This window comes from Accipiter gentilis, chromosome 17 (assembly GCF_929443795.1).
Source record: "Accipiter gentilis chromosome 17, bAccGen1.1, whole genome shotgun sequence".
Lineage (NCBI taxonomy): Eukaryota > Metazoa > Chordata > Aves > Accipitriformes > Accipitridae > Astur > Astur gentilis.
In genome coordinates, this window is record NC_064896.1 from 25,707,384 (window position 1) to 25,734,282 (window position 26,899).

Consider the following 26,899-nt stretch of genomic DNA (forward strand, 5'->3'; position numbering starts at 1 on the left):
TTTTGCAGGCTAATTAAATTTATTTTTGGCCATTATCTTCTTAAGACTGAAATCAAGTCAACTTGCACTAGAAGTACTTGGTAACAATTTCATATAATGATTCCACGCAACCGTTTCATGCTTTGAAAATCTTCAATCTTTGAAAGCTAAAATCATGATAAATAAATCTAACGCTAAAAGATTTACTTTGTGGTAAATCACAGGAATAATAAAAGAAAAATCAACAGAAAGAATATGTGCTCTGAAAAAAGCCTTGACTTCATCCCCGCCAACTTCTGAAAGACTAAGCAACACACACAAGGTGACACTTTAAACGTTTATTTTTGCTGAACACCTGGAAAAAAAACCTATTTAGAGCATTAAGCATTTTTTTAAGGATGTGACTCAAATGCACTACAAGTTCATAAGCGATACGCTTACGATGCACCTACAGAGACACATCAGGCTGATCTGTTACGAGCATGACTTAATACTCTGCTGGGGGGGGCGGGGCGCGTTTGGTCATATGAGAGTAATTTCAAATAATTTACAGGTGGAAGGACAGATGAATCAGGTACGTGTCAATTACTACTATGCTCTTAGGTTTTAGGAACTGCTTAGTTTTTCTATTTCGCACAAGCTCATCACTAAGTCTGGGCATCTATGTCCTTAGTCCATTTACCTAAAAACAGAGAACCGCCTACCGCCTTCCGAATTGCACGGTTTTCAAACAACCTCTAGTACAATTAAGTGGCACTATCATACAACCAGATAATTAGCCAAGAGGGCAGCAAGAAGGCCTTCGAGAGCAAGAACAGTGATAATATCTAGAAAGAAGAGAAATATCTATTTCAGCACTTGCATTATCAGTTTTCAGGAAGTGAAAGGTTTGGACTAAAAAGTGACAAAGCAAAATGGCGGCGGGGGCAGGGGGTGCAATTCAAAGGATGAGGAAGAGGTGGGCGGCAAGTCCCAAAGGTTAGCATTAGGCTTGAGAGGCTAATCTTCCTGTGCTCCCTCCAGCCAAAGAACAGAAAAAAGGTCTGATCCTAACTCTCTCCCAGGTGAAGCTTTCCCTCAGCCTTTATGAAAGCCTCTCTGTTTACCAGAACAATTTACAAGAACAGAAATAAAGTATGGGGAAAATCAAGAAGAGGTCAGCTTCTCTGTTGCGGCTGAAAATAAACACAGAATTTCAAACAGTATCTACTAAAAGGAGGAAAAAAAGAAAAACAAGAGAGACTGAGGAAAAACTAAGGTCTGATTTTAGAGGTATTAACATCTTGCCACAGAAATGAAGAAGTGCAGCGCAGCTTCTCCTGCCTGAGGGATCCTGGAGGTGTTTCAAGTCATAATCAAAGCAATTGTGGCAGTGAGTTGGTAAAAAGGCTGCATTATGGCTCGGAGTTCTTTCAGCTTTTACAACTTACTACCCTGTTACCGCAGACGCGCAAACAGGTTGATGGGAGGAAGTAACAGCGGGAGGAAGCAACAGCCCCCAACGTGGCTAATGCCCCCAGAGTGGTCAGCTGAAAGTTTAGCTCTTCAACAATTAACGTGATGTTGCATACTCTAACTAGACGAGGCCACAACTCTTTTCTCTGAGTACTTACTAAATTACTTTCCATCAGCGCGAAGCTTCTGCAACAAGAAGCTCAGCAGCAGCAACCGTGCATTCCATGCTGCTGACACATTCCCATGTAAGACCATCGACCGTATACTTCTCTGCACACCTCTGCCTTGGAAAGAAGAAGCACGGAAACCCACTCCTCACAACCCAATTACCCAGTGCAAACTAGTGGCTGATCTGCAATAGGATCCACAAAATCACTAACATATCACTGCTCACCTAAGCTTTCCACTTGTTCGGTTTTTAAAGATGGACCACTTAACAGAGGGAATCCTCGTTCTGACGGTAACACTGGTCTGAAGTTAGCTTTGCTGTCGTTGGCAGCACTGGGAATAAGACAACCAAATGGCACGGAAAGGGCTGACAAAAAGCTGCTTTGAAATGAACTTTAGGTTGTGAGCTAAAAAAACCCTGATATATACAAGTATATAAGGATGGATTTCCAAATAGTTATTTTTGTGATTTTTTTTTTCCTGTAAATAAAGCAAAAATATTTTTAAATGTTGATATTTAAAAATGCAAAACTCATAACAGACATGTACAAAAAGCTAGAATTTGGGGAAATATAAGCAGCTTTCTCTTTTTGTGCGAAAAATAAAAAGCCAGCAGAACAATAAAACACAGATGCAAACAAGAAAAAACATCAAATGTTATTTTCAAAGGACAAATTGCAATCTTAAAGCATCTCCTCAAAAATTCTCAATACAAATAATGGACTTTTATTGTTCATTTACTGCAAGGTTAGGCAGCCTGATATGATGGATGAACTGTCAACCCCCAACTAAACTTCTACAATCCATCATAGAAAGAGTAGAAATTTCACTCAAAGTGTCAATAAACCTAAATGATGAAGTGCAAAATACTTTACAGAGTTCTGATCATTTTTTAGAACCTGCATTCACTGCAAAATTCCAGAAACACTGCTCTTCCCCCACTTCTTTCCCCTCTCCCCCTTCAAGTCATAAAATGCAGGTTTACAGCTTGATTTATAAGTCAGTGACACCACAGAATCACAGAACAGAAATTAAGTTTTTGTAAAGGTCTAGTGCTATGGAAAATGATGTTTACAAAGTAAGCTATTTTACCCAAACAACAAAAAGATTGCCAAGATTTTGTAAAGATTTCTGTTTAACTAATCAGTTATTCAAAAGTGGCCACATTAAGAAAATTAACCCAGGGCTGCACTGGAGCTTGGTCTGATATCAAAGCTGACCCTGCCCTGAGGCATCTAGAATTATTCTACGATTCTATGACACCAAAAATAAGAGATTTTTTTTTTTTTTGTGAAAGGCACAATTAAACATATACATTTCCATTTAATAAAACCCAAGAGGTTACTGCATCTTTACTTAATTTGGTGACAATTGACAAATAATTATGAAGTATTTGTACATAGCTACTAACTCACAGTAGTAACAATGCTTTGAATTATACAGGTGGGAAAACTTCACTTTATAACACCAACAAATTCTTACGTATCCTGTTATTACAGCAAAAGGGGTGGCAAATGCAGCAGCATGAATGTGCAGACCCATCGAAAACCAGGTATTCCGTTGCTTGATGTAGGTATCCAAGATCTTGCTATCAGCTTAAGTGTTTACATTATACAGCAATATATTCTTTGTGTCCATATCAGAGGAAGCCTGCATCTCTTCTTCATATGCAAATGCAAAAGCCAAATAAACCAGTTGTAGCAGATTTATCACAATATATTAAAAATCAGCTACCAATTACCCTTTTGGACTTGATTCTGTGATGAGATGTACTGTGACTAAACATGAAACTCCCAGCAGAAGGATCACAATACACTAGACTACAAAAATTTTAGTTTTTACTACAGATCTCAGAGCCTAATACAAACTTTTGTCAAATTTGATGAGGATATTTTAATAAATTAGTAGAAAGCATTTATAACTGATGTCGAATGCGAAAGCGTATTACTGCAATCATAAAATCTGTAAAAATCAGGTCATCCTGCTTTTGCTTATCATTTAGTGTTTAAAAACTCAATGCATTACTTTAATCTAAGGCACCACCAGACTTTCTCATCTGCACCTCATCTTTATCCCAACTGCCCTGCCTAATGGTAACCCTACAAAAGTCCTTCTCTTTGATTCTTTTTTTCCCTATTCCAACAAAGAAAGCAAGCTGTGCATCATAACTAAGTCCAATCAAAAAGGTATCCTCACATAGGTACCGATCCAAACAATTCTAAATATTCATGTTGGAATACCTAAGTTGTTTTAGCTTTAAACACATTCATATCGTCTTAATCTCAGAAGCCACTGACACCCTTACGTGAAGTATGTTAAGTGAAAATATTTAGGAATCTTCCTTGACATATGCTTCAAAAATGGAACACAAAACACACAATATAAATTGCATGGGCCCTTGCAAAAAAAATAAAACCAGGGGACTTTTTCATTAATCCAAAAATCAGCGTTTCTCTGTTTTCTCATAACTCCCAGATACTGAATTACCAAGAAAAAAGCCACAAAATGAATGTGTATTTATATAAATTCATACTGAACAATGTAGGCACAACTTCAAAGAAGCATTTGAAAGATGCCCTAGTACTGAGTTTTCATTTAATTCTAAAGCTCAGACTGAAGATTTTTTTTTTCCCTTTTCTTTCTTTTCATATTGCCTCATGTTTCATAGACAAATAATACTCAATTGAGTGAGATCACAGACTCAGATTTGCTGGAGATTCTTCACTCAATGTAATGCAACATAGTCTGCAATACTAAGATGAATAAGCTTGTGTTTGCTGTAATTAGGACTCCCCTCCAATCAAATCCCACAGCCTTTCAATGTTCTTTTGAATGTAAGTCATATTACTTACATAAAGTAAAAAAAACTAACTTGCATGCAATAAATAAAAAAACCTGATCCAGTAAAACCCCTTGTTATCAGATTCAAATTCTAATGCTGTATTTTTCCCCCCCTCAATCTTCCCATGTAACGTTCAGGAACTTTCCTATTTGAGAAACTGTGTTTGCCATAGGAGCTGCTATATGTTTATTACCTGAGCTATCGTCTACCTTTCCCATATCTATTTTGTTTTTCACTCTTTTTACTAAACTCAGAAAAGCTTTTCCGAGAATAGCGACTGCGTCATTCTTGAGCACAGTGGTAACAACACGTCTGAACAAAAAACTTTTATTTCAGAAAATGGGCTAGAGAACAGAGCAGAACAACCCCAATGCTAAGGCTCCTTACCTTTCCCTTTCCTCATCTACCTGTATTATACCATAATACTACTAGTGGAGATTTACATCCATCTCTCTTTACAAAAAAGGCTCATTTGACACCTCAGTACTTCAAAAATGAATGTTTCAAGGCAAGGACTGATGATAAATGAAGCTTCATAAATGCATTGTCTATTAGCCCAATGCGATACTGACCACATAAGAAGCAGCTAAAATTGTCTTACCGTACACTTTGTGCTCGTCGTAATGGTCAGGGTGAAATCTGAAGAGAATTCTAAGTCTGGAGTGGATGCAGTATTACAGTCGATATGCTGTCGAAAGGAATAATACAATTCTGTCAGTAACAGTGCTGAATTTAAATTAAGATCTTCCTTTGGATGAAGGTTGTTCAGTTGTTCCCATAAGACGACAACTCTCTTAGGGCAATACTAATTCAGCTCTCCAAAACCAGGAAGAAACTTAAAAGCCACCTAATCCTATCTGCACGCTGAAGAAACACCTAAAACCTCTCTTCCCCAAATGCCAAAATAAACAGACACTTTGACTACTAGCAGTATGGAACTGGATATAACAGGTCGCTGTTCAAGAAAGTTGCTCTTGATGACAGTTGCCCGTTGTTGAGATTAAGCAGCTTTCACAGGCATCTTCACAAGTTTTACTCCTTATTCATGTAACCACATGGTAAGCTACAGTATGAAACCAATATGGGTTAAAACTGGGCTTTTTTGTTTTGCCAGGTTAGTTTCATATTGATCATAGAGTAACTGAGGTCATAGAATAACTTAGTCCAACCCCCTGCTCAAAGCAGCATCAACTAGAGCAGGTCGCTCAGGACCACGTTCGGATGGCTTCCGAATATCTCCTAGGATCGAGACTCTACAGCCTCTCTGGGCGACCTGTGCCACTCTTCAGTTGCCCACACCCCAGGCATTTGTACGCACCGAGAAGATCTCCCCCGAGCCTCCTCTTCTCCAGACAACACCACCCACCCCAGCTCTTTCAGCCTCTCCCTACATCACAGATGCTCCGGTCCCTGCAGCACCTTTGCCGTCTTTCACCGGACTCACTCCGCTCCATTCAGCTCTCTCGCGCTGGGGAGCCCACGGCTGGGCACAGCGCTCCAGAAGCCATCTCCCTGCGGTACCAGAGAAGCCGCATCTCTTTCGACCTGCTGGTGACAAGTCTTCTTCCTAACGCAGCCCAGCGGGCTGGTTTTGCCACAAGGGTGCGTGTTGCTGGCCACGGTCAACTTGGTGTTGACCAGGACCTCCGCGTTTTTTTCTACAAAGCTGCTTTCCAGCCCGTAGGGCCACCGCCTCTGTTGATGCGTTGGGTTATTCTTCCCTCTCCTCTGCAGGATTTTGCATTGCTCTTTGATTGCCCGAGCCCTCTGCACAAGACCTCTGCTGGCCCATTTCTCCAGCCTGTGGAGTCCTTCTGAAGGACAGCACAACCATGCAGTGTATCAGTATGTGAAATATCAGTAACAGAACAGAGAAGAAAAAGAACACGAGGCAGAGAACTGCTTCACTGTTTTGAAATTAACACAAGACAACAAATAACAAAGATAATGTTGTCAAATCAAATTGCAACTTGCATTTCAATATTCTGATCTTTTTATTTTATTATATATATATCTTATATATATATATATATATATATATAAAATCAGCGTTTTTAAAGAGCGACAAGCTTCAGTTTTCAGTTGTTCATAAAAATTCCACCACATTTTTTCACTGTATGAAACTCTTCAGTTTACATACTTGGTTAAAACACTTTATCCGAGAACGTCACATACTGCTGAAGTTAAATGCCATATACGTTATTAATCAATATTTCTTGACGCTGCCTTATGTTTCTTTAGGTAATGTTTTGCTCCCTAAAAAGTTGCATTATAAACTATACAAAACAAGCAGCAGCTAAACTGAGCAAACACACTAAAATATGTTCTGTAATAATCATATGATAAATGGGAACATTTTTAAACTTTTCCTAAAAAATATAATCCATTTGTTCTGTGGAACAGCTATTGATTAAACCAATTTACCTATAATGCCACTGTTGCTCAACTCATTAATTTTACTACTTTGTACTGTAACTCCAGCAAACTAGCTCATGCAGTGACGTCGGGTTATTTTAAAAATCACGGTTTCTACTGAGAACAAATGAGTACAAAACCATTAAGCATAACAGTTACACAAAATGCTGCACGATGACAAAATTTGCTAAGTACATATACCTGAGCTGGACAGTGACCACTCATGACAGTGTATATATTAGAAAGGAACATGTAGTATTACCAGTAAAGCATTTTGCTTCTAAAATGACAACAGCTTATAGACTGCATTAGGGCACATTCAACTATAGTTATTGTTATCACCACGTTTCAGGTTAATATGTTGTTTTATTTCGTTTGTTTGCCTAACAAACTGATAGAGCTCAATTTATCCATGCAGCTATTAGAGCACCTTATATGTTCTTCATTCTCTGTATGGCAAACTCGACCTATTTGCAAGAAGTATTCAACTATGTTTCCACTTGAATGAGAACATGCAAAATGTTATAAAAAAAAGAGGAGGCGAGAAAAGCACCTATGCCTCGCCTCACTCGCTGCACAAACCTGTCAGATGGCTAATAATTACAGCCTCAGGGTGATCCATGGACTAAGGGAATGATATTTGTGTCTTATATCAAAGGAGGGGAAGGGAGGTGGTTGTTAACGAGGTTGTATTGGATAGTGCGGTACCTGAGCATGATGTAAATGGTATGGAATAAGGGGTGGAGAATGTGCTGGTTTTGGTTGGGATAGAGTTAATCTTTTTCACAGTAGCTAGTATGGGGCTATGTTTTGGATTTGTGCTGAAAACAGTGCTGATAACACAGGGATGTTTTCGTTACTGCTGAGCAGTGCTTGCACAGAGCCGAGGCCTCTTCTGCTCCTCACCCCACCAGGGAGAGGCTGGGGGGGCACAAGGAGTTGGGAGGGGACACAGCTGGGACAAAACAGACCCAAGGGATATTCCAGACCATATGACATCATGCTCAGCATATAAAGCTGGAGGAAGGAGGAAAGGGGAAGGAGCAACGGCGTTTGTCTTCCCAAATGACCGTTATGCGTGATGGAGCCCGGCTGTCCTGGAGATGGCTGAACAGCAACATGCCCATGGGAAGCGGGGAATGAATTCCTCCGTTTGCTTTGCTTGCGTGCGTGGCTTTTGCTTTACCTATTAAACCGTCTTTATCTCAACCCACAAGTCTTCTCATTTTTACTCTTCCCATTCTCTCCCCCATCGCACTGCAGGGGAATGAGCGAGCAGTGTGGGGCTGAGCTGCCAGCTGGGGTTAAACCACAACACCTATAACGACAGGTCTACAAAGTATATTTCAACAACCGAGTTGATCACTCTACCCACTCCTCACTCTTAAGGAAAACAGACACTTGTAAGCCTCAAGTCACATAATCTATTACAGGTGACCTTAGGAATTTTATTTCACTGACTCTAGAGGGAGTCTAGTCAACAAGCTCAGAGAGTAAACTGTAAGACACGTCCGTAATGACTTCAACATCTATGGATAAAGAATCCTGAAGTAAAAAGAGAAAGCAGAGATGCACAAGAAGGCCAAAGCCGTTATTCAAGTTAAAGAAATATCAGTCTCAGTACTTCCTACATTTGAATACCCAATTTAAAAAACTTAATACTTCTAAATCTTCTCTGTAATAAAATTATAGACAAGAAAAGCTTAAACAATAACTTGCATCAGGATATACTTACAACAAAACTGTACTTCACCTGTTACTGCTTGTGTGAGCAGGATGACAACTGACCATAGCAAGTGGTTTCTATGCTAGAAGAGACTAGAACTACTCTCAGTAATGGCGTCGAGTTCAGCGATGAATAATGCAAACCCATTTTCTTCTATATAAAAATAGGATAGGAATGCACTTAAAACAGACATTACCTCCTTACTAAACAGGCAATTTCCACTAAAGGGCAGTAATATGACTGCCTTCAGTGTTTTACAACGGAAAAGTAATTATATGAACAATAATTAAAATACCATTGTGACAAAAAAATCTTGTTCTGCAATAGTCCTCTCGATTTCATCTGAACTGTTCAAATTATTACTAATCACAAAGTTCATCAGAATTTCCAACTAGTCAGTGTTCTAGAATTACATACTGTCACATAGGTATTCTCTCATATGAATCACTACCAACTCTGCTGCTCTTCCCCATCAGAAAGCTGCCATACGGAAAGACAACACAGAAAAGTAGGGTTAAAATTAATTCAATGAGTACTGCAGAAACCACTGTTGCCTTTCCAGACATGGTCATTCTGGTGGATGAAGCTACGGGTGGTAGTGAGTGACCCTCCAATGGAAGATCTTTAAAGCCAGCTAGCTTGACACAGAAATAGGCAAGAAGCCACCCTGCAACTCAGTACACTGACTGAGGTAAAGAGGGAAGCAAAAGTAGACGACATTCCTGGGGTTTTTCTGGTATAGTTTAATTAGGGTCTGGATAGAAGAAAACGTAGAACAGAACAATCGAAATACGGGGAGATTACTTTATTAAGAGCTCAAACTGGGTAAAAAAAAAAAGTAATTAATACAAACCTTACAGTCTTAACACCAAGAACCTCATTGCATTTGTGTAATTTCCAAGATGCCAAAGCTCGTGTGTACGTATTTATTTCCCCCCCCCCCCGTTCTCCACTAAAAAAGGAAACTTCCAGTCTGACTACTAAAAATTTAAGAAGTATGGTACCTTAATGACACTGGCTGTAGATATCAGCGTGTTTGGATCCAGCACCTCCACAACAGCTTCCGGAATTACAGCCTTCTTCATGCAAGACATGTCAAAGCCATATACATCGTCCCAGAAAAGTAGTTTGTCCACATGTTTATTCATATCCCCAACAGCTACTAGACTAATGGTGCAAGTGTCAGGATAAACTGTAACAACAAAATCAGATTAGTGAAATTTTATTTTAGACATGCATAAAGACGACTTTTGTTATCCTTTCTTTTCTCTTTAAGTGATTAACATCTTTAAAGAACAAATAAGAACTTTTTTCAGCTCTTGGACAAGACACTTTTTCTGCCGCCTTATCTTCTGGAGTCCCATTTGTCCACAGAAGAGACCAGACAGTGCAACTCAATTCTCCCACACTACCCTGGTAACAGTATTTCCTGTTCACGACAAAATATCTTTGCAGTTGAATCCTACCGCCAGGAAATGACTGGAAACTCGACGTCTGAAGAAAATAATTTGGAACACGCTACTCTGGCTTCTATACAGAGACTGACCTAAGATGTATTTAGTAACTGTAGGCAGACACCCAAAGGAAAATTCAGGTGAAGGCTTTGCAATAACAAGAAAACTCTGCAAAAAGAACTTATTTCCAGAGAATAGCAAATATTCTCACTCAAGAGTTTTATTCCCGTTTCTTATCAGCCCTGGCTTGTACTTGCCTTACAACCTAAAAAATTCTTTCTGGGTACTGGAAAAGAATAACCACTCTTCTATCTGCATCTGAAGAGTATGGAAGTGACCCAACAGACAGAAGAGAACCTCCTCATTGATTCCCTGCCCGGTTTTAGGATGACAGCTATCACTCTTACACTATCTTCTCACTTGTTGTGAAAATATTCTTGGCAGAAGGGAAAGCGCAAGCACCTATTTACAGCTTTTCCAAGTAGTAGTGGAAGACTGACATTTGCCTCTTCAACAGCTGCTTACAGCAAAGCCAGTCAATCTCCTGGCAATCTCTATCCACTACTGATTGGAAAAGACACAAAGAACAGCTGCTATGAACATGGCTGTCTATAGCACTATCAAATACTAAGAGAAGCTCAATTTATATTTAGCTAGGTTTCTTTCCACAAAGAAATTCCCATGGTTTTGGTTGTTTTTTGTTTTTTTTTTTAGAGTTTTAAAGCCTTTAAAGCCACATACGTTGAATTCTTGATCCGGCTTCAGAGCCAAATGCCTACTAATAAACACCTTATTTTATTTTATTTTTATTGCTTCATGAATGTGGCAGTGTTAACAAAACTGAAGTTAAGTTTCTCTTTTCCTCCCCAAAATCTGGTGAACTGTAAAATTAGTTTTGTCTTCAGCAGTTCTGCTTGAAATTGTAGCTTATCAAAACGAGTATGGAGAAATCATTGGTATATAGCATGGTAAGTCAGAAAAGTAGTATTTTTTGCCTTGTAAAACACTAATGATAGAAACAGCAAATTGAAATTAGATTTTTTTTTATATAGTGAGAGTAGATTTAGCCTAAAGGAAATAATCTTACACATATTAATGATCAAGAAGAGCCTTCTCTAAAGAAGCTTCCCCCCCCCCACCCCCCGTATGGAGCCACTGAAGTAAGCCACCACCTCTACACTGAGAATGACTAGTTTATACAAAATAGGAACACATTGTCATTTTTCTCACTTCCTGGCTATTTAAATCAGAACAAATAAATATCAGCCAGCTTAAATTGGAGTACCGTTGGTAAGCTATCACCATCCCTACTTTGCAGATGAAGAACTCAAAGCAGAAGGTTTTTCCAGGAACAGCCTACAATTAACTCAGCAGTAAAAAGGCAGTTTGATGACAATCAAAAGAGGAAGGCATTCAAACTGTCTTGTCTGAAACAAATCATTTCATTCCAGCACACCTGACAGCTGTCACACGCACACAAAAATCAACATCTGGTGGTAGGAGTATTTGTAAGTAGTTTCCGGAGCCATCAATAAGGGGTTTCCATTTTTCGAAGCTTTCATATTGCTGTATATTAGTGTGACAATTGCATTATATTGGGCTTTACCTCCCAGCCTTCCAAACCTTCAAGAGCCACCACTGATGCTTCAAAAATTAAAATAGACAGTGTGAAACAGACAACAAAAGCAGGTGACTCCAGCCTTTGACGGAATATTTTTCTGCGAAATGCCCTTCATAGGATGCAAGGGGTATGGCGAGAACAGGGATGAAATGAGACTGTAAGTCCCTACTTACAGAATGCTCCTAGAGGACCACGCTAGTGACACTGTAAGCAAAAATGAAAAGCACAGCAAGAAGTGATCAACTAGTTTATAACCTTCCTTCCTCGTACTAGCCCACATTTCTGGGACATTCTGTTTAAGAGGAAAAAGGTTACCATGTCTATCAAGCATGAAATATTTGAGTGGGACCATAATCAGTTTTTATTAAATCTCTTCGTCCACACAGCAAATCCTTAAATCCGCAGTGGAACTCATCATCGATTATACGCAGTGCTCAAGAACAAGCAAAAATGTAAACACTAATGCTCTAATCTGCATTTTTAGTTTAGCATATCAATAGCAACAAAAAAAGTAGAGAATGCCTGTTCAGGTTTCACAAAAAGAAATCTGCGTTCCACCAACAGGGCACAGGCAAGACACTACATTGATACATCAACTTCCAAATTTACAAACCCACCCGTGTCCAGAAGCATATGCTATACTGAAGTTTGACTGGAAATGCAAGCATGTTATCTAAACATCAGCCTACATCATCTAAACGCTGTAGAGCGTTGTTAACATTTAAAAGCATCTCCCTAAAATCGCATTTGCCATTTCATCCATTATCCTCGATCCCCTGGAAATCCTCTGCTCTTTCTGCAACCCTGTAACGCTTTCCTGTGCGATCCTCACAGACTTGTCATTTTTTTCTGATTAAGCGTATAATTTAATAATTATTCTCTCTCACAGGTGAAATGAACAAAACGCTGATTGGACACAAGCACATACTCCTCCCTCAATGCTCTCTCAGATTCATCGTTTTGACCATCTGTGTCCTTCTCGACTCAGTGCCCAGAAGTCATCTGTCACTAGGAGCAGCTCACGTGGTGAACAGAATACGATGGGAAATCCTTTATCCCTTAAGCAATGCCTCACAAACTTCAGGACGCTGAAGGGTAAGGCAGCAGTCCTCCAGATAGACAGAAATAATTCCAAGCGAATACCATCATCATTTTGACGTGAACAAGCTAACGGTATTACGTTTTGAATGATGCCTTCCTTACCTATGTCACCCCTCACCAACGTGCCCTGCACTCAAGCGTATGCAGAAACCTATACTCAAGCAAGTAAAAGCTCTAAAAACCAAACAGATGGGTCCTGGGCAGCGAGAATTTTATGTTCCCAAATAAAGCTATTATATACTGTACACATTACCCTTGACAGTTTGGCATAATCCACTTCAGCATGCCAACAGGCTAAATTGAAGTAACGACGATATGACTGACTGAACACAAATCTAGAAATTTGGATTCTATTCCCGGCTCAATCACTGAAAGATTTGGCCAAATCGCAGCTGCTTCTATTGCTTTTTTTTCAGCTTTCAAACGGTCCCTGTAATAACGATCTTGGGCTCAATAGTACAAAGCGGCTTGAGACAAAGTCAAGCTTTATGGCAGATTCAGGAGTTCCTCTGGTAAGACTTCACCTCAGAACGAGCTCTTAGTTTTGGCTCATCTGAATTTGGATGTGCCCACAGTTCTGCTGCTACTGATCTACACTGCAGAAGCGTCTGTCTCGCTCAGCTGATTGCTGAGCCACTGTCTCACGATTAGGCACAGCCATTTACCTGCTATACAAGCTGGCAGAAGAAAAAGTAATTGTAAGCATCTTAAGGAAACAGCGTTCCATTTAAAATCTGGCCATACCGATCGACAAATGTACAATCCTGTATGCTTTGTGAAGAGTCAAATAAGGGCCGAAGACCACTCTCGGACCACAAAGGGTAACTGCACTGCAGAACCAGCATACCCCGTCTCTCAAAGGAAATTTTGGGAGGCACAAGCCACTAGCAACCTTCGCAACAATACAAAGAGAGAACAAGAGACCGCTGCAGTTTCAATAGAGGTCAAAAATTTCCGGCCCTTTTGAGAAGGCTTCGGAAGTAGTAGCTAAACATAAAATGATTCCTTACAAATTTAGGGCATGTCCCCCAATTTAATTATATTGCAATATAAAATTATCAGCATATATCTATACAGTGCACGAGACAACTGTGTTCCAGATCAGGCTGGACTATTCCACATTACTGAAAACAAAAATATTTAGCGTGGTGATCAAATGTTGAACAAATGCATAAACCCCCTTTTTTTCTGCTGCACTCTGTAGCACACAAAAGCTCACTGCAATCACGGGGAAGCACTGCAGCGAGCACTGTTACATAGTCATTAATCCAATCATTAAATCAGTGTAGTGAAACTAACTATGTGCACGGTTAGCACAAAAGGGGAAAAAAACCCCAGACTGATGACTACGATTGGAAAGGTCAATATGAAATACAATACTGACAAAGGAATTAAGTACAAGAAATAAAGCATATGCAGAACTCGTGCAGAAAACTGCGTCACATGAGGAATAAATATTTACAGGCATTTAAACACTGCTTAAGATGACACTATCTAAGCTACTTAAAAGGATAAAAGAACTCTACTTCAAAAGAAAACCTTCTTGTTCTGTCACTTCCCTACCCTCCAACCACAAAGAAAAAGGGTATATTCCCACCAGGACAGAATAAATATGCTGAACTGAAACAATGTAATACCATTAGTTATTTCATGTGGCTTCTTGCATTTGAAACCACGCCCTCCCCATGCAACTTCCCTCCTCCGGGAAAACAGCCTATCCACTTTTCCTCTAATTCATAGCAGCTTACTCAAACAGTATCACATCTTAGAGCACAGAACTTATTTTCCTCCGTTTGTAGTTATGCAGAAACTGGGATCGCAAGAGGGGAAAACAAATACCCACATGTGGGAAGAAGTAGGGAGGAAAAATTTAGACTCTACTTAAGAATAAATAACCCCCTCTTATTCTTAAAAACGCCATTAACTTGAGACCTTGATACGCCATCTAATGTTCTTCTATTACCCATACAGTAAATTAATGCCTTGAAGCTCATACTAATGGAAACATTTTTCATTTAGACTGGCAACCTTCTCATCCATGCATAGCTTATTCTAAGTCTCAGAGTTCATTTAGTTTCCCCCCCAGAGCTAAATTTATTAAAACAATTACGCGCACCAACCTGAGCCTCCCTCTGCCAGGTACTTGTCCTTTGCATAGATGACCGAATCCAGCATTGACTCAAAGAGAAGGAAATAACCCTGTTTACAGAAAAGGGAAAAGAATTTAGAAATTATTATGCTTCTCATGTAGCCTATCTAATCAATCTACAGATAGACTTTATCAACACAATTTAAGAACCTGATAGGGCTATACACTGCAATGAGAGCCAGCACCCAGTGAATTTCTCAACAACAGCATTATCCCTTCAAAACTTTAGTTACATGAAGTATCACCTTTAATTTCCCAAACTGCAAGTATCTAGCACCGACTAAATTAATAAACTACAGGCAATAAATGTCCAAGCTACACCAACAATTACCCAATAGAGTCTTACAACATCAAAGGAAATCACATTCAACTCAAAGTGAAAAGCTGTACGTATTGATTTTTTTAGTAGTAACTCTGAGGTGCCACACATAAAACCAACCAAACAAAAAACCAAAAGTAAAAAACCCCCACCAAACCAAAACCAAAAAAAACAAACCCCGAGAAACTACCTTCCCACTCAGAGCTGCAAGTAACAATAGAACTATTGTCAGAGAAAAACCCAATGGAATGCATCTTTCCGACTTCACATTTGCAGCCTCGAGGTGCCCCGTATCAGCTTGGGCAATGCTCAGTAGGACAGGTGGAAATAAATCATACACCAAAGACATGGGTTCTCTGGGCGTTCTACATCATTTAGCAGCACCTGTACTTAAAAAAAATTCTAGTTCTAACCATTTTTATCCTGGAGATTTACGTTGGTTTTTCTGTGTTGGGATTAACTTTATAGCAGGTTAATCATACTCCTACAGATGTTTAGAATAACTTATTGTAAACTTGAGTCAGCCATTTTCTGAAATAGAAAAAAATATTCCTTAATTGCACATGTCTGAGGTATAAAAAAAAAAACATATAGCACCACTACATACAATCAGCATTTTATATAAAACATTTGGTTTCTCAACTACTTTTAAATAAACTGCAGATTTGCTTTCCAATCGATTTACTGATTTTTACACCCTTCCTATCTTTCGAGTATGATGCTTATACCTACTGAATACTGTAACACATTTTACCCACATACACATTCGTATGACATCAAATCAATTAAGATTAATCATACTGGCATACATTTCGGAATTTCACTTAGTGTCCTAATTCTCACTTTGCTTAAAACACAGCTTAGCCATATGGCTTGATTTATACACCGATTGCCAGTAGAAAAAACCCCAAAAAACAGAAGAAGAAAACTGGAAGTCCAGACTTTGGACCTGCAGTCCTACAAGCCCAGTCAGCAGTAACCCAGCAAAGAAGATTTTTTTCCTTCATTTTTCCTATACTTCCACATTTGTACAATCATGAAGATCATTTTTTTAAATTTATTTTTTATTTTTGAAGTCATCATGCCACACTACTGAAAACATTCCATTGCATGGAAACTGCACCGCTAAGACCACCAAGTTTACTTCAAGTTTATGCCATCTTGGATGTTTATTTTGCCTAAGGCTCTTCAAACAAAAAATGCTGCAAGTTCAGAATCGCTCTTAAGCGTCACCGTCCACACTGCAGCCTTCAGAACTAAAAACAAAACTAGAAAACCGGAAACTTGAAGCATGGCAGATTTGTATTCAACAAGAACGTAGTTTGAAAATAATGGAAATGCCCTTTTCTCGGCCTGTTTCTTGTGGCAAGAGGACAACGCTCTACTGGACACTTTTCTTCCACATGTTGCCTGTTCTTCCGCTTTACCGCCTAGCTTTTATGAAGTCCTTAGAATAAGTCCCAGAGCGAAGACCGCCGCTTTGTGCGCAATATGATTTTTAGTAAGCTTTGCAAAACGTTTGAAAAGGCCAGGAGCTCCAACTGCACCAGGCAGAGACGATGTTATGCCTACAGCCAGCCACAAGCACAGAACGGACCAGAGTTTTCTTAATTCTTATTCTTGCAGTTTTAAAAATAGAGTATTTTTAGTTCATAAAAATTCTCTTCAGATGCTTTTAACCGAAAGCGAGTTGTTTTCACAGCATTTTAAATGTGACCTCTAGGACATACCTTAAGACTAGTTACCAGCAAGAGTCAGTAAGTGACGAAGTGACATTTTTACGGATCAGCTCTTCACTTATTTCTTCCTGCCTAAGACGCCCATCGCCTACTGCGTCCGACAAACAAGTGCAAGAAGTACAGCTGGAAGACACACCTCCTCATGAGAAATACAGCCAAATTCTCACAGTCCTTTCCCCAACCTTTCCACTCTGGCACCGCTGGTTCTCCCCCCCGCCCCAGTTCTATCTTCCCCCCCCAGTTCATTATAGCATTCCTGTAAGTTACATAAACCGTCAACGGTACTGAATCAAGTCATTTATTACTTCTACCAAAGCGTTTTGCTCAGTGTGCTGTGCTCATCTGTAGTGTAATTTAGAATGTAATTTCACAGGCTGCTGCCTCACCTGTAGGGGTGCCATCTGGAAAGAGAATTATACCTGACGCCTTTTCCCCGTGATGCTCTGGGGCACTCTTGCTTCCACCCCAATAACGTTCAGGGTTTTGTTTTTTCTTAAGCCTGTATTAGCGTCCTCAAAATTAATTACTGCAAAGAGATCTCTAGGATACAAACCTGTGAGCCGCATATTAATAACTCAATCTTGCTAGAGGCTAAAGTAAGACATGCAAAAGGTGACACGTTCTCTCTTAAAGACAAACTGAATACACAGCACATGTTAAATGCTACCCTGTCATATTATGCATTTTCTACTAAAAAGATGGCCATTTCTTTCACAAAATGAATGTGAAGCTGCTTATTTTTATATTTTCAAAGCTGAAACAAAGTGGTTGTTCTCCAGCTAACAACAAAAACTACACACGTAAAGACATTTGGACGGGAACAGAAATACACAGCACTATGCAGTTACTCTCTTCAAGCGTACGTCTGTCCTACATCGTGTCCGTCCAAGAACTCAGCTTTCAAAAAATGCACGAGGCCACTGACAAATCCAAATCCAGAGGAATGCGAGTATCACTAGATTTCTTATATACCCTTTATATCTGTATTTTGCAACAGAATCATAAAAGGCTCACAAAACTTTGATGGCTTAGTATCCTGCATTGTTAAATTTTCCTCTATCATTCAAACACACTACAGCACTCAAACGCAACATTTATTCTCATTTTAATTCAGAGCTACATAAAAAATATTTTACCAATCAATCAAAACGTAAGTATAGGAAGTTTTTAACATTAGTGCTTCAGTATTCATCATGATATTCTTCGTGAAGGAGGAGATTAAGCTCTTGAAAAGCATCAAGACACAAGAACAACACTAAATTCTAAGTATACCTCAACACATGGAGAATACTAAAGAAAAATGCTTTAAAACGCAAATTACTTCAGATTAAAAATGCCTTTTCATGTACATTTCCCTTACCCGTTCCCGTCAAATACCTTAGTGGAACGTGGTTTTGCCTTCACTTATTTTCTACTTATAGGTGAAAGCCATATATATTTCAAAAAGTGGTATTAGCATGTTACAACAGCAAGAATTCGCAGAATTTTTAGTACAGCAGAAAAAACATGTAAGATAGGACTGAGAAGAAATATTTAACTAATTGAATAAGTGCTGTGTTTCCCTCCCGTCTTCCATCAAAGATCTGTTTTATTATTTTCTGTAACGTAACTGAACCTGGTCTGGTACTCCAGATTCAGTAAGGCCCCACACTGAATATTTAACGAGATAAAAGGCAGCTATCAAATCACTGGCCCAGAGAGCAGACTTTTTTTTTTTTTAAATCCCTATCAGTATAAAATAAGGGCATTATTTTCTTAAACTGAAGTTTCTAACCACAAGGTTTCCACTGGACTAGAGTAAAACAAGTTACAGAGGGTACATAAAACAGACTGGACAACGGATTCAGATTTAAGACATAAAATGTAACCTCGCATTAACAAATGCACAAAACTGACGAGGCCCACTCAATTTTGTGAAAAATTGTTTTAACTTGACAAAATCCTCCCAGAACCTGTGGTGAATTTAAATGAGAAGCAGCAGCTCCACGTAAACTCTTCCGCATGCTCTGTTGCAGCACCATTTCCCTCACGCTAAGCCAGCCTACATGCTGATCTTTCATGTAGGATTTAATTTTTAAAAAAAGGGAAATAATTCATTACTGACAGAGCAAGCCCACACATTTCAAAAACACAGCTTGACTTTGTTATTAGGCACACCCTGTTGTGTCCTTAAATAAATATGAGTGAGAACACCAAGTGGGAAGATCTGAAGAGCAGAAAAGTGATAACCATTATTCGTGTCGGAAAAAAAAAATATTCATGCAAGGAAATAGAATTTCTTTATAAAAACTATTTTGCTGTAAAGAAATTAAAGCATTCAGTATGCTCTTCACAGCATTATTAAAACCACAAAAAGAACAGCTCAATTCTTACGTAAAATTATAAATTATTTCTATCACAGAAATAGAACACTTGTATTAATGCACCTCCAAATTCTAACAGAAACAATACAGAATATTAAGACTATATAGAAAGACTAGTATTAAAAAGGCACCATCACTGTGTATCCACCATAGAAACAGGGGAAAGGAAGGAGAGAAAAGATGGTTTCCAGCGTTTCAGACATGCTGACTTCCTAGTCCTCTTCCCTAGATCCTGAACCCCTCCCATCCACAGCCCATCCTGCTATCACTTCAAAATTATCTAACACAAAAAAAAAAGGAAGGAGAAAAAAAAAAAAGAGAGATATTAGCTGTATTAGCTACCCAAGCAATGATACAATTAAGAGACAAGAGTACTGGATTCTATCCTTAGTTTGTTTTAATTTCAAAGTCCATCTCTTCACCAGTTTTTCCTTATATAAAACTCTATTGCATATTCAGTATCATAAAGCACTGCATAAAACAGCAATTTATGAGAATGCACTGTATTACAACACAGTATTTGAGACAACCATCTCAGACAACTGTCTCTCACAGTAAAACCCTTTACAAACAAGAAATGCAGATTTTTTTCAAGTCAATAAAACTCTCAATCTCTAGCTTTATAGTCTTAGCTAGACAAAGGAAGTAAAAGCATACAGAGAGAAAAAAATCTGCACACAGATACAGCTGGGTAAGAACAATCCAGAAAAACATTACATACATTTTCTTTCTTTCTGCACTCATCCTTTCAATAAGCAGGCTATGAAGTTTACAATTACACTCCCCAAATCCATGTGGGCAATAACACAGCCACCTTTGGGTGGTGATAGCAAATCTTTTCCTGCCCAGCATTCAATTTACCCAAAAACTAGCTTCAGCCCTTTGCACAGCAGCTCAAATTTATATACTGTATGTAAAATTACTCTAATTACACTAAAAACATCATTGTTTCTTAAAACTCGGTATCTCTCGGGAGAACGCATAAATGCGATCCTGACCGAGAGCAAGTCTACGATGTACACGACTTGGAAGTACTTTCCCGCCACCCATACGAACAGCAGCACATTCAAGACAAAATTCTAAGCTTCTGATGAAATTTGAGCATTTGCAAACCACGTTCGCTTCAGGTGAAGTCATTAACTGATAAGACTTTTCATTCGTTCCACCAAGGTGCAAACAAGTCACTGATGTGCCTTCAGAAATTATTTGCATCAGATAGCCACTAGGCAGCGTGTACAAATACTCAATTATTTGTACCTTTGCTTAGAAACATTCGTAGTTTCACAAATCAAGGCTTTCAAAAGTTGCCAGGCAATCAAGCAGGATGGTGCATCAGAAGCTTACAGCCCTGCTGTAGAGTATCAAACGATCCTGGACAGTAAAACCTCTAAAGACAAGGTGAGACGTTATATAAAATTCAGCTACTCTTCCATTCAAATAACCTCTCTCCGAGAACTGGAAGACCTTCTCCTTACAGAATCAGTTTGGTTAGCAGAACAGGCTATTGCTTGGCCATTTTGGTGTTCGTTCTTAAAGCAACGTGGTTTATTGGGTGAAGTATCTCTTGGATCCACCTGCTCTCCCTTGCGCTCCTGGTTCACAGCGCACAAGAAATCCTTCTCTCAGGCTGCATACCTCACCAATGTTTTGCTACAAGGAATGCATAGCTGTCTTCAGAGTGAAAAAGTCTAAATAGATGGCTTTAGCTGGGTCTTCAGTAGTCCTCAATCTTCAGCAATCTGCCTTTTGGACACCAAGAGAACAGCCCACAGCTCATCACACCTTCCACTGTCCTTCTCAATGGCTTACATACTGGTTTTAGTCAAACACAATCACACAAACGCCCTGCTTATGGTCTGATTTTAACCACGTCAAACACACATACTTCAGACATCACAAACGATGCATTTAGTCTTTACATTAAAAGCAAGATCAATAAATTAGCAATTTATTTCATAGGCTTAAATAAAGCCACTGAAGAGAACAGTTGCTCATCTTTCAGCCTCTAAACCTGACAAAACCGCTTCCAGATGGATTTAAAACTGAAAAATACTATTTTGGAAGATGACAAATAGACATTTGAAATACAATTTGGCTATACACACACACACACACACACACACTCACACACCCCTACCCGCTGTGTAATATTTGAGATGCTTCTCCCATTTTTGTGTATTTTAAGGGAACAAATTTTAAAATGGAAGAGAAGTACCAACAGCAAGCAGTTTGTGGAAGTTATAGGTCACCTACACAATTAAGAGAATGATCATCAGAAACCATTACACTGGAGATGCTCACAATGCAACACTGTACCTTTTACAATACACTCTTCCACGTGCCATCTTTCTCAGAAAGCCTGTTCTAGAAACATTCCTGGGGGATGCAGCATTTTTCTTCTCCGTTACGTCCATTCTGTTGCTTCACAGTTGTTTTTAATTTTCTGATGCTCCAGACACAGCTCTAAAAAAGCTTATAGCGCACTGGTCTTAAGCACTGTTCTGTACCAAGCAAAACAAAGCTATGGCTCCACAAAAGGGTTTGATTTTTACTAGTCGCAAAGCAGTTTGTTTTCTCAACAGAACAGCAACTTTACGTTTATTTGCTACAAACTAAAAACTGCTCCCATTAAAATTTTCCTGCTAATCCGTACATATTCTCTCAATAAAGAGCTGAAAACTGACATATATTGAATTCCTTTCTGCTCTCGGGCTTTGCATTTCCAACATTTTCAAGCACTTACATTCACATATTAACAAAAGATTTCACACTGGTCAGTATCACGTAGGGAAGGAAAAGAAAAAGCAAACTCACAAAGCAAGCCAGACAAAGAGGAATCTTCATTTGCATCTAGGCAACATAATGTTCCTTTCTGGACAGTGTTGGAACACTGCGTACACTGTCCAGCTATCAATCTCACTTCGACGGCATTGTGCTCTTTATCTCTGTATTGCAGCAACCTATAAAAATGCTAACATTCCTAAATATCTAGAATACCTAATTAAAGTGAAATGCACATGGCTCTATAATTATGACATTAAAAGGTAAATTAGCACACAAATGGGAAACATGGAACATTCAATACTTCGTTTCTTACAAGAGCTGCTTTTCAAAATCCTTTACTTCACCTTAGAGGCACTGATTTACAACATGACTTAAGCTCTTAAGGGCCCAAGTTGCTTTTAAAACCAAACCTTGGGCTCCAGAATGAGAAATGTGATTTTGGGAACATGATTCTTGGTGCACATATTAGGCAACTCATCAGAAGCTTCCCTGAAAGAACTATAATTACATTCCTAGTGAAGTCACTATACTGTCAGAAATCACCAACCATAAGACACTATTTTTAAACCGCTAGTTTAAGCCAATGGCTTAAACCTCAACACTAAATTAAGCTCATGCTTCAAATAACGTTCATTATAGCAGCAGAAGAAAAAACTTTTGCAGATTTACAGCTCACTGAAATATGCAATATAAAAAAACTCCACAGAAAAACCAAAACAAACAATTTATTCCCCCCTTTACCTGGAAACTAGGTAGATACAGACGGATCCATAGTGAACATGTGACCGCTCTCCCAAAGGCCCTTGTGTATAGTAGAAATAATAATAAAAAAACCAACCCAAAAAGCCACCAACCCCCACCAAAAAACCCAAACCAGTAACTTTGAATATGTTTTCATTATTGATGTTAAATTTGAAGGACAAAAGAAATTTTCTTTAAGTCCAAACAGTGGGAACTAGCATGAAAAAACCCTGTACTTAAGTGCTTTTTGAAGGTCTGCGATACGAGGAGACTGAAGAGCAGAAGTCCACAAAAAAAAAGTTACAAGGGGTGTTTCCTACCACAGTTTTGAGAGGAAACAGACTTACTCAGTCGCTACGAGGTTCAGCCTGGCACTGGGTCTTGTCAGACACATTTCTTTATTAGGAACAACGGCAGTTAGCAAGCACACCTGTGTAACAGCCATCAGCCAGCACATGAAAGAAAGGTAACAGGCCAACAGCTGAAATCCAATGGATTCCAGGAAATGGCTCATTTACACGCTGCATACTGCATCTCCTGTTGGCCATCATCTTTATCATGTACTTTTAAAATCAGTTATTTTATTCTTATACTAAAAAACTGCAATGAACAGTAATGCTCTTTTCAAGCTCTATATATACTTGCAGATTTCCCAGTGCGTACGTTCCTCACCTCCTTATCGCCTTTCCCGCACAATCAGGATAGTCTTTAGCTGTCTTTATGGACTAAAGTTATTTAAGTCATCAGAATGATCTAGCTAGATAACTAGTACAATATTTCTCCATTACTTTCACCTGAGCAGCTACAACAGTATGACTGAGGAATAGAGTACTTCTGTAGACCTGCATACTCACTACGTAACAGAAATTTAACTGCTGTACCCAAAACAGCTCAACTGTAGAGAATCCTGACTTGAAAGAACGCGAACAAGAAGGATCAGGAATTGTATGCTAATACCACATAATCAGGACCATCATCCCATCTCCCACATTGTCAAAGACAGTGCTTGCTGCAAGCGTGGTAGACTTTTGGTTAAAAAATAGCATCGCTTAAAGAATCATTTTTCAAATGAAATAAAACAACACAGTTTTTCCTGAAAATAAGTAGGTCTTGAAAAGAATAGTCATGCACCTTACCATCCATTCAGATATAATTACATCCACTTTTTCCACAGGCAGATCTACCTCTTCAATTCTTCCTTTGACTAGTGTAATGATATCTTCAAGTTTATTTAATCTGCAAGTCACAACATCAACAAATTAGTTTATATTTCCAATTTATGCTACCGAGGCAGATATACTTATGCCTGTATTTTGCATTTCTCCCCCCGATAACTTTTTTTTTTAACTAATCAAGAAAGCACTAAAATGTAATATTCCTCTTCTCAATTATATTTCAGAGGCAATGTTTCTGAGTAGCCAAAACCTGCAGCAGATTAAGTGCCAGGCAAAGATGGCAGACAGTAGATCTGTATACCTCCAGTGTGCTGTGCATGCAAATGCGTAAGCTTCAGAAACCAGGAAAATACAGGAAAGGGCAATTTAAAATAACGCCTCTTTAGAGTTGCTTGTTCCCAGTTCTCCTCCTTTGACCCCTGTAGCATAAGTCTACAGTGATCAGAGCCTACTCATCACACCAGGATAGTAATAGCAATTAACTTCCTCACAAAGCTGGTTTGCACGACTTAAGTTTTTTATTTAACAAAACTAGCTGCAAAGTCACCGAGAACAAACATTCCCTCTAGATCAGTATTACAGTTATTCGACAATAAAGGCATCCTCCCCACTGTGATTTTGGCCGGAATCCTCTGCAATGTTTACCAACTGCAGTAATCAGGTATTACCTCATATGCAAGTCACAGTACAACCATCCTGCGTACGGAGGAAGGTACTGTGACGTGACTACAGTTTTTGAAACAAAAACTGCACGATGGTGAAATTACTAACTATGTAAATGCTTGAAATTTACTATTTTTCTTCTTGGCAAACCATATTAGTCTTTCTTACACGTACCATTATTACAACAGCTATTCTTATTGAGGGCGGAAAAGTATTCCCACCAAAGAAATCTATCTTTCCACTGCAGTTCTTATCTCTGCCCCTTCCCTCCCTATCCTGATATCTTACTCTAACATTCTGTCTGGCTTTCAATGCAGACCAGTCATCACATTAAAAATTCAATCTAAAAGACAATGGGAGAACGATCAGAATGAAGGGAGGGAAAGGAATGGGTCAAAGGGCTACTTGAACATGTGGGCTGTTGGAAAGATGAATTAAAATACGCTACACATGACAGTCTTCTGTTAGAAAAGTAGCAGTTCATCACTAATATCGTATTTAATGGTGTAAACAGAAGTAAAACCAGAAGTTCAAAGTGAGAAATAAAACGTTAAAGAGCTATCATCCACAACAATATTTTAAGAAGGACAAAAAGAGATCTAAGGATAATTTTCTAAAGGTCATTTAAAAGAGAAGACAGACTAATTCATCACATATTTGTTTTCAGTTGTAAGGTATAAAAAACCCAAACAAACCAATGTAGTTTACACACTGTAGGAAAAACTGCTGAGATGTTATTTAGGAACTATACTTCAACCTTCTATTCTAGCGTAACAGTGATGAATGACAAAAATCAAGTTGTTCACTGCACTAGAAATTTTATGGGCAGCTATTCACAGTAAGAAAAGAGAAGAAAAACATTTAGCTAAAAATAAGTTAACTACGTAACCTTGGGAAAGAATCATGCCACTCGGGCCACTTATTCCAGTTTACTTACACACACGGGTTGCAATTTCTGGCAATTAGCATGCTCAAAATGAACCTGAATTCTGGGAGGGACAAAAGCTCCCGAGCACATGCTTGAATCACAGGTGGAAGCACACTGCAGTAGTCATTTTTAAACTACACAGAGTTGTTTAGTATTCCAATAAATATTTGTTACCCCATTACAAGTTTGTCAGCTTTATTCCTTTAGGAAAAGTAGGTTTAACAAGACAAATATAAATTGTTTTGATGCAAACTGAAGACTTCAATGTGAATTGAACCTTGTATAGCAGAAGGTGTCTACAAATGTATAGCCTTACTGGCAGTTCGCTGTGTACTTCAAGTGGCAATCCATCACTCTTTTAAGAGTTTAAGAGTTTTGATTTGTTGTTTTTCTTAAAGGCCTGCCCTTCTCCTCACCAAAGGTAATATGCTTTGGCTGATACTTCTGTCCTCCTCCAAGTATAAATAACACACAACGGACTTTTTGTGCACTTGTTGGAAGATACGAACAATACTAAGGTTGTCATCTAGTACACTAGAAATAAAACACTCGCATTTGTAACCGTTTTGAACACGTCAAGGACTCCTGGGAAAAGTTCTCTTGAGAGAACGAGTTCTTGTGCCACAACAGCATTTTATTCGAAGTTGCACATAATGCTGAACACAGTACTTTTCTTTAACAGGCATCTATTTAATAGAATAATTTTACAGCATCCAAGCGTGCAGTGTTGCATCTCCAGCACGTGAAGTGCTATCTAACCTAAAAACTTTAAAAACTGTCACTTGCAGATTCCTCAGTATCTACCCAGACTTTCTTTTCCACAGTTGCTCTTATAAAAACAACCAAAGCCACACACCTCATCTATCAACAGCACACATTTACACCTACATTTCTCCTACCTCATGCGAGGAAATCCATCATAAGCCTTCAGATGCCATTGCTTCATTTTTACCTAAACTCACAGTCTCCCTCAACATCCTCTATAGTTCAATTAGTGAAATGTGGAGTGGATAAATGAACCATCACATGCGTGGAAAGCCATCTAGACCATGAGGTGCAAGAGGTGAGAGAACGAGTACAAAGCCTAACTCGTAGCTGGGTACCAGAGGTGTCCCTCAGGGTTCAATGCTAGTTCTGATACCTTTGTTAGTGACCTAATGGCACAGAATGCACCCTCAGCAAGTCTGTGGATAATGCTGAATTAGAGGGGAGCAGCTGATGTGCTAGCGGGTAGGGCTGCTATTTAGAGGGACTTCAGACTGTAGATATGGGCTGAT

At 38.9% G+C, this 26,899-nt stretch overlaps 1 protein-coding gene across 2 annotated transcripts in view; it reads right to left on the reverse strand.

Moving 5' to 3' along the window:
- PRMT3 (protein arginine methyltransferase 3) overlaps positions 1-26,899 on the reverse strand; it is a 71,993-nt gene that overhangs the window by 17,628 nt on the left and 27,466 nt on the right. For both annotated transcript variants that reach the window (XM_049820159.1, XM_049820160.1), the window contains exons 10-13: positions 23,993-24,092; positions 14,882-14,960; positions 9,590-9,777; positions 5,046-5,132 (exon numbers count right to left, since the gene is read on the reverse strand). In XM_049820159.1, coding sequence (XP_049676116.1) covers positions 5,046-5,132; positions 9,590-9,777; positions 14,882-14,960; positions 23,993-24,092 — 454 coding nt within the window. The remainder of the gene's footprint in view (positions 1-5,045; positions 5,133-9,589; positions 9,778-14,881; positions 14,961-23,992; positions 24,093-26,899) is intronic.